This window comes from Lissotriton helveticus, chromosome 2_1 (genome assembly GCF_964261635.1).
Source record: "Lissotriton helveticus chromosome 2_1, aLisHel1.1, whole genome shotgun sequence".
NCBI classification, from domain to species: domain Eukaryota; kingdom Metazoa; phylum Chordata; class Amphibia; order Caudata; family Salamandridae; genus Lissotriton; species Lissotriton helveticus.
In genome coordinates this window covers 2,080,079,142-2,080,090,710 of record NC_136059.1, presented here as the reverse complement: position 1 = coordinate 2,080,090,710, position 11,569 = coordinate 2,080,079,142, and the positions used below count along the sequence as shown (strand labels likewise).

General features: G+C 43.2%; 2 protein-coding genes across 3 annotated transcripts in view; both read left to right on the top strand.

The window, feature by feature from the left end:
- The first annotated feature begins 3,046 nt into the window (after nt 1-3,046).
- LOC144820361 (general transcription factor II-I repeat domain-containing protein 2B-like) lies at nt 3,047-4,930 on the top strand. Its single transcript, XM_078677922.1, has one exon. The coding sequence runs from the start codon at nt 3,047-3,049 to the stop codon at nt 4,928-4,930; it is 1,884 nt and encodes a 627-aa protein (XP_078534048.1).
- A 2,559-nt stretch (nt 4,931-7,489) lies between these two features.
- The window catches only part of HPF1 (histone PARylation factor 1), a 141,012-nt gene continuing 136,932 nt past the window's right edge, over nt 7,490-11,569 (top strand). Inside the window, exon 1 of one of the 2 annotated variants that reach the window (XM_078677059.1) lies at nt 7,490-7,645. In XM_078677059.1, coding sequence (XP_078533185.1) covers nt 7,592-7,645 — 54 coding nt within the window. In that variant the 5' untranslated portion in view covers nt 7,490-7,591. Of the gene's footprint in view, nt 7,702-11,569 lie in introns of both variants that reach the window. The other variant, XM_078677060.1, reaches the window with a different exon arrangement.

Sequence of the window (11,569 nt, the reverse complement as noted above, 5' to 3'; positions counted from 1 at the left end):
TCACCCACTATCATTAGCGTTGTAAAGAAAACAAATTGTGAGCATGGAGGCGTCTGTATTGAGGCACGAGCCAGCCCTCGCCTGTGTGCAAGGTCTTTCTACAGAGGTCGCGAGGGCCTGGCTCGTGCCTCAAAACAGACACCTCCATGCTCACAATTTGTTTTCCTAACCTGCAGGTACTGTCCTGAGTCTTGCCGCCCGCCATGCTTGTGACCCCGCATATTCTGTGTTTCCCTCCTCGGTCCCCTTGTATCCACCTCCCCACCCACACCCACTGTCATTATCGGTGTTATGAACAAAAATTGTGAGCGTGGAGGCGTCTCCCACCTCACGGGGATGCCAAGGTAAGCACCGCAGCCACCGAGACAATGCACACCCCTTCCAGCCGGTGTTAATAGTGGAGGGGGAGGGGTGCTTTTGCATAGGAGTGACAAACTTCCCCTTCGCACCTCAAGCCTCGATGGTGCCTCCTACATCCCAGCACAGACATTATGGCAGCATTGTTAATCAGGATATCTACATGTGGTTCTTCTTCGTTTATCTTCTGTGCAAATTCACTGACAGATTTCAGAGATGCCAAGTCAAGGTGCTTTGCAAAAACGTTCTGACGTTATGGCTGAGAGTTTTTCCACGAATCTCTTTTGCTGCTTCTTCACATTTATTCATGTCCCGACAAGCCAAACTAATTTTGCCTCTTGAGTATGATTGTGCCGCCGATAGCAGTGCCTACCACGGACATGGGCAACAAATACTTATTCATGGTTGGGTGATCAGGGCACACCTCAAATCTCACTTATGTCTATCCTGCTTTCCTTTTTCCGTGATTCATACCCCATGCTGAATGAACTGCGCGCGCATGAGGGAAGCATTTTCTGGTTAAGATTTGCCTTTGGGCTATGACCTCCAGAGCAGAGGGTGTAGCCAGGATGTCATTTGGAAAACAAACAAATTGTGAGCATGGAGGTGTCTGTTTTGAGGCACGAGCCAGCCCTCGCCTGTGTGCAAGGTCTTTCTACAGAGGTCACGAGGGCCTGGCTCGTGCCTCAAAACAGACACCTCCATGCTCTCCAGGCATCTTCTGTGTTTCCCTCCTCGGTCCCCTTGTTTTCACCCCACTCACAAGACTTGAAGGGAAAAAAAACCTTTATTTATCCCATTTTACCTAGATATAGTTGTTTTTTGTTACATTCTTGCGCAGGAACATGCGTGTGTATGCAATGGGCTCACTAGACTTGCCAAAACAAATTAAGGAATAATTTGTAGCTCAGTAAATGCCAAATGTTTAGCGCTTTTCCATTAAATTAAATCAAATGTGTGACTGCATGTTACACCTTCTGTAAACAATGCAGTCTGTTGAAGGCTGCAATCATTGCCCAACCTGCAACTTTTACTGTGTTTGACCTCTGACGAAATGTTATCCAGTTACTATGGGTTGACAACTGATTTCATCAGGGAAACTGTGTGCACATTATTTCTATCTATCTCTCATCCCCCTCTCATCCCTCCCTCTCTCATTCCTCCCTCTGTGTGAGGTGGGTTCTTTTGACTACATCTGGCGTTTTTTTGGTTACTTTACCCATCTGGGAAAAAGACACTGCACCCTGGAAACATGCCTCCTGCACAGGAGGGGGATGTGTTGCTCTGTTTTCCACACGGTCCCGTTGTATTCGTGCTTGAATGAAATTCCGATTGCATGATCAATGCCTGGCAGTACATTTGTTGTAATGTGTTCGCTAAGATACCTATGGGTGAGCGTGCGCTGGTATGTACGTGTGTGTGCATGCCATTTATTGGTTATAAAAATGCTATCCTTCACAGACAGAGGTCAAAGTCAGGCTGTGTTTGGTGACCAGTTGTAGCTTGTTCTTTAACATCTCATCCCTCCCTCTCCCCCCTCTCCCTCTTTCCTTCCTCCCTCCCTCTCTCCCCCAACCCTCTGTCTCTCCCCCTCTCTCCATATCCCTCCCTCCCTCCCTCTCTCTCTCTCTCTCCATATCCCTCTCTCTCCTCTCTCCATATTCCTCCCTCTCTCACACCTCTCTCTCTCCTCCTCTCTCCATATCCCTCCCTCTCACACCTCACACATATCTCCCCCTCTCTCCTCTCTCCATATCCCTCCCTCTCTCACACCTCTCTCCATATCCCTCCCTCACACCTCTCTCTCTCACACTTTTATTTATATATATATAAAAAAGTGTGAGAGAGAGAGAGGTGTGAGGGAGGGATATGGAGAGAGAGGTGTGAGAGAGGGAGGGGTATGAAACCTTAGTGTGTGTATATATATATATATATATATATATATATATATATATACATACACACACACACTAAGGTTTCTTATCGAATACCTGTCAGTTATTTCAAAGCTCCTATTTCAAAGACAAGAGGTTTAACTCTGTATTATTATTATTTCCCATAATTCACATTAAGCAGATAATGATGTATTATGTGTCTCACCAATCCCCTCTCTACAGGCTTGACCATGCTATCTGAGCCTTTCAGATTCCTTTAGTTTGACAGCTACTCCACACCAAACAGCACTGTCCTAATTAGCTCCTCCCACATGTTTCTACTCTGTATCCTTGTACTGTGTGCACATGGGGTCTGGTGGCTCAGTGGACTAATGCGTCCACTTCAGGGCCCTGTGTTCTAGCTCATGGTCACAGGTTCAAATCCCGGCAGGTCCTGCCTTTCATCCATCTGAGCTCGATAAAATGAGTTGGGTAGCTACACAAATCTGTTATTCAGCGCTAAGATACCTATGGGTGAACGTGCGCTGGTATGTACGTGTGTGTGTGCATGCCATTTATTTCAAATCCCTATTGAGTGACACATTTCCTGCATTCCTTTGGTGTTGCTCACAGATCTGTTGCGAGAAGTGGTGTCGGTCCAGCGGTCGTAACGCGGTGTCGGTTCAGCGGTCGTGACGCAGTGTCGGTCCAGCGGTCGTGGGGCGCATCGGTCGTGGGGTGACGTCAGGTGGAAAATCAGATTCCTGGTCCTTGTTACTGATTTCATAGTAACAAACTAGCTGGAGAGCTCCGCAATGGCCTACAGTCCAGTTTCTAAGGCTAGCAAACGAACTAGATCAATACAGAATGAACACAGAACCTTCCGGGAAGCGTGGGAAGAAGAGTACTTGTTTGTGGAATGCCCAAAAGAAAAAGCCACCTGTTTACTTTGCAAAGAGAAAGTAAATGTTCTTAAGAGGTATAACCTTGAACGGCACTACAGAACGCGGCACTCTGGATTCACTGCGAACTTCCCACTGAACTCAAAACTTCGTTCTGCAAAAGTGGCATCATTAAAGCAAGCACTTCTTTCCCAGCAGAAGATCTTCCTTTGCCAGATGAAAGAATCTGAGGCTGTTACAGAAGCGTCTTTCAAAATATGCTACTTGCTTGCCAAACATAAAAAACCTTTCACAGATGCAGAGCTGATGAAGCAATGTTTCTTTTCAGCAGCAGAAATTTTATTTGACAGCTACACTAATAAAGCCAGCATTTTAAAGGAAATTGGTACATTGCAGCTATCAGATTCAACATGTGCACGCAGAATAGAGACAATGGGACAAAACGTCAAGGAGCAGGTGATCGAAGCAGTCAGAGAGTCACCGTTCTTCAGCATTGCCATGGATGAGTCAACAGACATAGGCGATGTGGCCCAGTTATTAGTTTGGGTGAGGTATCTGGACCAATCGCGTCATCCCAAAGAAGAGCTCCTCTGCCTTCTACCACTGCAAGGGCACACAAAAGGAGAAGATGTACTGGACAGTATGTGCAACTACTTTAAAACAAATAACATACCACTGAACACTCTTGTCAGCATAACAACGGATGGAGCTCCTGCCATGGTAGGCCATGACAGAGGCTTCGTATCTATGCTTAAAAAGAAGCTCATAGGACAGACTGTGATAGACTACGACTGCATTATTCACCAGGAAGTGTTGTGTGCAAAATTAAAACATGGAGAACTGAATGTCCTAAAAGGTGCAGTGAAAATTGTTAATTTTATCCGTGCCAAAGCTCTGAACCATAGACTTTTTAAAGCAATGCTGCAGGAATCTGAAGCGGAACAAACTGACGTCTTGATGCACACTGACGTGCGTTGGCTAAGCAAAGGGAAGGTTCTGGAGCGGTTCATCGCATTGCTTCCTGAAATTGTACTGTTTGTGAACAGTAGAGGCCAATCGTTCCCAGAACTAACAAATGTGAAATGGCTTGTTATGCTCCATTTTCTTTCAGATCTTTTCACACATTTTAATACTCTCAATTTGACCCTGCAAGGTAAACAACAGCTTGTGTGCTCCCTCATGAATGGTATTTATGCTTTTGAAAGTAAGCTTGTGCTATTCAAAGAACAACTGGATGATAGTGACTTCACCCACTTTCCAAAACTGTTGGCTGTAATGCAGAGGTTTCCAGAGGCACAAGAAATTCTGGCAAACCTTGACCCTGGTGCATGTCTTGAGGAAATTTCTGGGGAGATCAAACGACAATTTTCGCAGTTCAGAGCCCTCACCCCTCTGTTCAGGCTGGTTGAAAACTCCTGGATGGTGAGTGCACGGAATCTTGATGTTGTTGCCCTTATTGGCATGGAAAGGGCTCAAGCAGAACTAGAGCTCATTGACATGCAGCACAATTCAGCCCTTGAAGCATCTTTTTTGGGGCAAGCACCAGAAGAATTCTGGAAAATTGTGCCCCCTGACAAGTTTCCTCTTCTTGTTACAGTGGCCCAGAAGGTACTTTGTATGTTTGGGTCAACCTATGCTTGCGAATGTTCATTTTCCACAATGGGACTGTTGAAGAGCAAACTTAGAAATAAACTTACAGACATACATCTGGAGCAGCTCTTAAGGCTTGCCGTTTCCAACTTGGTACCAGATTACAGAAAACTAATTGGTGACATGAAATGTAAAATAAGTTCATAGTGTTTGTGCTTAACATATCTATTTTTGGGACTCTGAAGCCTGTGCTGCACTGGGCATGTGCTGAATATCCGGTTGCTGCAAATTGCCATGCAATCCCACTTAAGATTGCCCTTGTCTGCTAATAAAAAAAATATTATAAACCTGTGCTGCATGTAGTTACATCTGCTTTGGAAATACAGCATTGTCTAGTAATGTTTTGAAACCGGACCATTTTTTTTTACCCCCTCTAGCCCCGCCCCCAATGACCCCGCCCCCAAATGACCCCGCCCCCACCGGTGCGGCCCTCGGCCACAAACCACACTGCAAATTCGGCCCCCGAGAGAAAGTTAGTGAGTATCCATGCTTTAGACTGATATCTCACATAGGTACTCCAAAGACTAGACTTTTTGACCACCTCCTGATCCTCACTCTATTCTGGCGGAGTCCGAAATGCATACATGACTGACTCCTGGTGGAGCTGCTCCGAAAGCTATTGGGGAGACTGGCTCTGGCACACCGCTATGGCCGTCACCTACCCAGCCGGACTTTGGACATTTGTCTTGTTTTCTTCCCCGCTGCTGTCTCCACCTGTGGTTTACCAGCTTTCCCCGTTCTTTCTGATCTTGATTTTCATGTTCATCTGTTTTTTTGGAACCTTATGTAAAGCCGTTGAGACGACATGGCCATTGCCCGGTGGAGCTGCTTGGTTCGGCTATAGAGGAGTCTGGCGCCCGCGGCCGTCACCTACCCAGCCGGACATTGGTGCATGGCACTCCATGTCCTTTCGCTGCTGTCTCTTTATATCTTCCTCCGAGGACCTCCTCTCCCTCTCTCAGAATCCCTTTTCTTGTCCCCATCTCCCTTCTCACCCTCTCCTCTGATCCTGACCTGCCATCTTGTTCCGTCCTTTGTCCGTTCCTTTCTCCCTGCTCCCACTCATTCCCACGTTTCCCTTCTCTTCACCCCCTTTTCCCTGACCCCTATTTTCCCTCGCTCCCATTGCACCTTAATATCTTTTGTTTTTGTAATGATCTAATCATTAGATGTATCGGTATAACCTTATTTTTCCTCTTCCTCGCAACGATCTTTCATGTAAATTTTGTAACGTTTGTAATATGCTAAATGCTAAATTCCTCATGTGACTTGTAACTGGCGTAATTATATAATTTTGTGGAAACTTATGTAAAGACGTTGAGACAACATGGCCGATGCCCGGTGGAGCCGCTTGGTTCGGCTATAGAGGAGTCTGGCGCCCATGGCCGTCACCTACCCAGCCGGACATTTGTGCATGGCACTCCTCGTCCTTTCGCTGCTGTCTCTTTATATCTTCCTCCGATTACCTCCTCTCCCTCTCTCAGAACCCCTTTTCTTGTTCCCATCTTCCTTCCCACCCCTCTCCTCTGATCCTGACCTGCTGTCTTGTTCCGTCCTTTGTCAGGTCCTTTCTCCCTGCTCCCACTAATTCCCACGTTTCCCTTCTCCCTCTTTTCCCTTATCCCTATTTTCCCTTGTTCCCATTGCTCCTTAATATCTTCTGTTTTTGTAATGATCTAATCATTAGATGTATTTGTATAACCTTGTTTTTCCTCTTCCTCGCAACAATCTTTCATGTATATTTTGTAACGTTTGTCATATGCTAAATGCTAAATTCCTCATATAAAGCGCTCTGATACCTCCGGGTCTAGCAGCGCTATATAAAACTCTTAAAATAAAATAAATAAATAAATAAGGTCAGCTTTTAACATTTTATGCACGTCACAGCATATTTGGTCAAATCACTTGTAAGCTACTTAAGACATTTTAAGGCTATTACTAATAAGTAAAGTTGCATTCTACGTGTTGCATTTTTTAATGTGGTGTCAGTTCAATTTAAATTGCAAGATAACATCGCACTTGACTTTTGACTATACTATTTCACACTTTAATAAAAAAAAATCCCTTTCAACCCTCTTAAATAGAGCATCAACAGCATATTACCAAAGACACGAAATGCAACTTATTTGTGGTGACTGGCTGGTCAAGTTCTAGTGTATCTCTGTAATGTGTTTCATCCATCCACTCCTAGAAGGCTAGCTTCCACACTCACCCCTACACCCATATATCAGAGGACACGTGGCCCTGCCAATAAATGGGGCCGGGCGCACGTGCCCCTGTGCCAGTTCCAGATAGTAACTCCCTTTGTCTGTGTGATCATTATAATAAGTGCACGGGGTGGGGGGGGGGGGGGGGGGGCGGGTGTCTAGGGTAAAAGCCATTTTAGGAATTTGAACTCCGAAAAATTTAAATCTAACGAAAATGCAATGTGCAGAAAGCAAAATATATACATATTAGAATCATACTTGGGTAATGAAATCACGACATCATTAGTAAGTAACATTAAAACAAAATATTGTTTCAGTTGAGCATAAGGTCGGTTTTGTGCATTATTGTAAATATTTTGCTCTGCGACATTTGTGTATCATTTCTCCCGTTTAAGTGAACAGAAAATACACAATTTCCGTTTCGCGATTAAGTAACACACAAAACATCCCCCTGTATCATCTGCATACCAGTCAAGTGCCTCAAAAACCTGTCACTAGATGCGCATACGTTTCATTAGTACGTCACCGGATACAGGAAGTCCGGCGCGTACGTCCGCACGCTCCTGACGTGTGGCTGTCGGGAGCGTGCGCGCGCCTTAGGATGCCTGTCATGGCGGGTGGCGGGAAAAGGAAATCGTCAGGGTCCACAGAGCAGGTATAAATGCTTTGTGTACGTCACTGTACGTACAGGATCGTGACTGTCCGAGAATGGTGATTACGGGGCGAATGTTATGACTTATGCGCCGAGCGGGTGGGCGGTAGAAGCTTAAAGATCCCCAGCGGGTGTTTTTGACCGGAGATGTTTGTACTAAATAGTAAAGAATATGCTGCTTCATTATAGTGAACCCCTCTTCTAAGCAGTCCCAACTATGTTTTTGCTTACTGGAGTGGCATCGTTCGTGAAGAATGGCTTTAATTTGTAGCGTTCCTTAAAAAGTGAGAGTGCGCTCTCTATCAACATGTAACTAGGGTGTGTGGCAGTTTTCTTTCTTTCATACATGGGAATACATTGTTTTTCTTACAGACATGCGAATAAATTGTGGGTGAATATCATTGTTGTAAAGACAGAGGCTTCATTTGTTACAATAACCTAAGCGATTCATTTAAGTTGTGCCAATGTAGCATTGTTTTTAGCCTGACTCAATCAATTCAGTAAACGGGTTCTCTTGGTTAATTTCTAATGGTAATTGTATTCATAATGTATACTTTTCTTTGTCTGGTGTTAGCTAAGACCAATTGATTTTTAATATTTTTATATTTATGTATATATATGTGTGTGTGTGTGTGTGTGTGTATATATATATATATATATATATATATATACACGTTAATTACATTTATATGGCTCTTACTACCCCTGACGAGGCGGCAAAGGGCTTTTTCGGCGAGTAGCATGCTACTCCGGAACCCCTAAAGTATTAGTAGTGGATTAGTACAGTGAAAGTAATTTGAGCGGTGGATGTGTTAGTCCGTTATTTGGGTTGAGCAGGATAGTAGAGGGATAGAAGAGGGGAAACTGTTTGCATTTATATATTGCTTGCTACCCTTGATGGGGTGTTGAAGCACTTTTTGGGGAGTAGCATGCTACTTTGGACCCCATAAAGGATTAGCAGTGAATTAGTATAGTGAAAATGGGAAAGTCATTTGAGTGGTGGATATGTTAGTTATTTTGATAGTTTCACAAACCCCAGAACATCTGTTCACATTCACATTTTTCTGCAGCTCAGCATTCAGCAGTTACTCGGCTTTCTTCACTTATTGGTTAACGCCACTGATAGTGAATGCATTCTGCTCTTTCACAAGAAGCACTTCTACCCACTAAAGTAGATCTGTTTATGTTAAAGCTAGTGTACACTGTGTGGCTTTTGAGACCAATATTTTTGCTTTTAGACTTTTTTTTTTTTAACTTTTAACAATGATGAAACAAAACACTGTGTGAATGGAAAAAAAAGCTGGAAGTCCACACTTTGGTTTTGCCAATGCTTGTTATGTTTGCCCTGTAATGCTGCTTGGGCTTTCATGGCAAATATATTGTATTCTATAAAAACATATGCTCAAGAGGCTTTGTTTCATCCTCCTTTTAGTCTTTCGCCTGAAATGTTTAGCCATTGACTTGACACCTCCACAGCCACAGCTACAACTTGAATCAGCCCGGAGGATTATTTTCTTCTCGCCTTCTTTTGACTGTTTAGGTGTATCCTTCAACTTCAAATTGGTGCGATTAGTTTACACCTGAAAGTTGCTCTCGGATGTAAGATGTCGGACCATGTTCGGTGATCTAACGGGCAGACCAAGGCTACTAGGCCCAAACATGGTGGTAGAGGTAGTTTATCACTGTTACATACATTTTTTTTTGTCCTCATACGCCAATAAAGATATTTTCAGTATTGATTATACCTTGAATCTTTATGGAAGCTCTTTCTGCAGACACCCAGTATAAATCTCACGGTACCACCATGTAAACAGTCATCTCAGTCTCCCACTTTACCAGACCCTTAAACTGATCTTAGGGTGGATCCTTCCGCAAAAAGGCATAATCATTGGACAAAGTTGTTATAATCCATCGAGCCAAATTATACAGGGAGTCCAAAAATGCTTCCTTCTCTTCCATGCCATACTATCCAAACTAAGAGTATGCCTGATTGCCCTAATCCAATCTGCATATATCGGAACACTGGTGCTTACCCACAGTTTGCATATTTCCCTACGGGCTAAGACAATTAAATAAAAAAATAACTTGTTGCTGTCTCGAGGTACATTTTCATAATTAGAAGGAATTAAAAAAAAAACTTGTTGCGTACTAACCTGTATTTCATACCCAAAGAGGGCTTTCATACCTTCTTAAATTTCAAACCAAAATTCTTTAAGTGCGGGACAGGTCATGAACATATGCAGGTCATCTGCTTTTTCCAGATTGTACTTTGGACAACAGGGAGTAGGCCCCTTCGAACATTTAGCGAGCCTAGCTGGAGACCAATATACTCTATGAAGAGAAAACAAGTGATTCCGCTTTAAATTGGCAGGGGAGACCGTAAGATGTAGTAAATCAAAGGATACTTGCCATAAGTTCTGCAAGTCGACGTCCAGTACTTGATCCCTCCATAGCTGTTCTGGAAGGGCGAAGTCTCTATCTTCTTCCTCGAGTATTGTCCAATAGAGGACTGATGTTTTGAGTGATCTAGGTGTCTTCATTAAAAGCTCATCCAAAACAGTCTTAACACCTTTATCCCCTGTAACAGCCTGGGTCCAGCTTTTAATTTGTAAATACTTGAATTTAGATACATTTTTATCCGTAAGAACAGAAATGTCTTCCCAACTCAAAAGGTTACCTTCAGGCAATAACTGGCCCCATGTTCTGATGTTTGCACTCTGCACAGCTATAGATAGTAAATCTTTAGTCCATTCAGGAGAGCCAGGTGAGTCCCAGATTGGGGCGATAGCGGAGTAATATGGGATATTCAGCGCTCTCCTAACTCTAGCCCACACATATGCCATGTCTCTAAGGACCTTTAAACGCACTTTTTTAAAGTAACGCATGTCTCCAAACTTAAACAAAAATGCATTAGATCCTCCCTGGATCTCAGATAACATATTTTGAAACATAAAGTCTGTTTCTGTCTCCCCTAGGGTATCAAATAATCTTACTCCTGCCTTCAATAATAAGGTCCAGGCATATACTCTCAGATCTGGTGCGCATAGTCCACCCTTGCTTTTCTTTCTACAGAGCTTTTTCCATGAAATCCCTATGCCTTTTGAGGCCCAAATAAAGGAGTTCCATTTGGCTTGAATCTTAGTTTGTCTGGCTTCTTTAAAGGTGAGTGGAATATTCTGGAATATATATATTAGTTTAGGTAGCAGCATCATTTTTACTATATTGATTCTTCCGATTAAGGTCAGAGGAAGAAATGACCAGCTTTTTAAGGATTCCGCGATTTCTTTCTCTGTTTTTTTTTTGCATATTTTTTTTCGCAAGTTGATTTATGTCCTGCGTAATTTGAATTCCCAGATATCTAATTTGGTGTTTCAAAATTGGAATGGGGTTAACATGGGTTATGTTCTAGCACATACATTCTGATTTAGATTGGTTAATCAGATATCCAGAAACTTGACCAAACTTCTCTGCTGCTTTGTATATAAGAGGGATTGATTTGATAGGGTCAATAGTGTACAGCATCAGATCGTCTGCATATAGAGCGACTTTTTTCACCCAGTTATTATGTTTAAAGGGTAGGATGTCTTGGTCTTGTCTGATCTTCTCTGCAAATGATTCCATATATAGATCAAAGAGCAGGGGTGAAAGCGGACACCCTTGTCTTGTCCCTCTTTGAATATTTATAGGAGAGGATAAACTCCCGTTTATTAATAATCTAGCTATCGGAGCTTGGTAAAATGCTGCTATTGCCCTACAGAAGTTTCTGCCTAAATTAACCTTTTCTAGTACTTTAGCCAAAAATTCCCAGTTAACGCGATCAAAAGCCTTTGCGGCATCTAATGTGATAACTGCTAGTGGAACTTTATATTGAGAGGCAACATCTATTGCACCCACCAAAGCTTGTGTAAGATCTTGTATAGAGCGGCC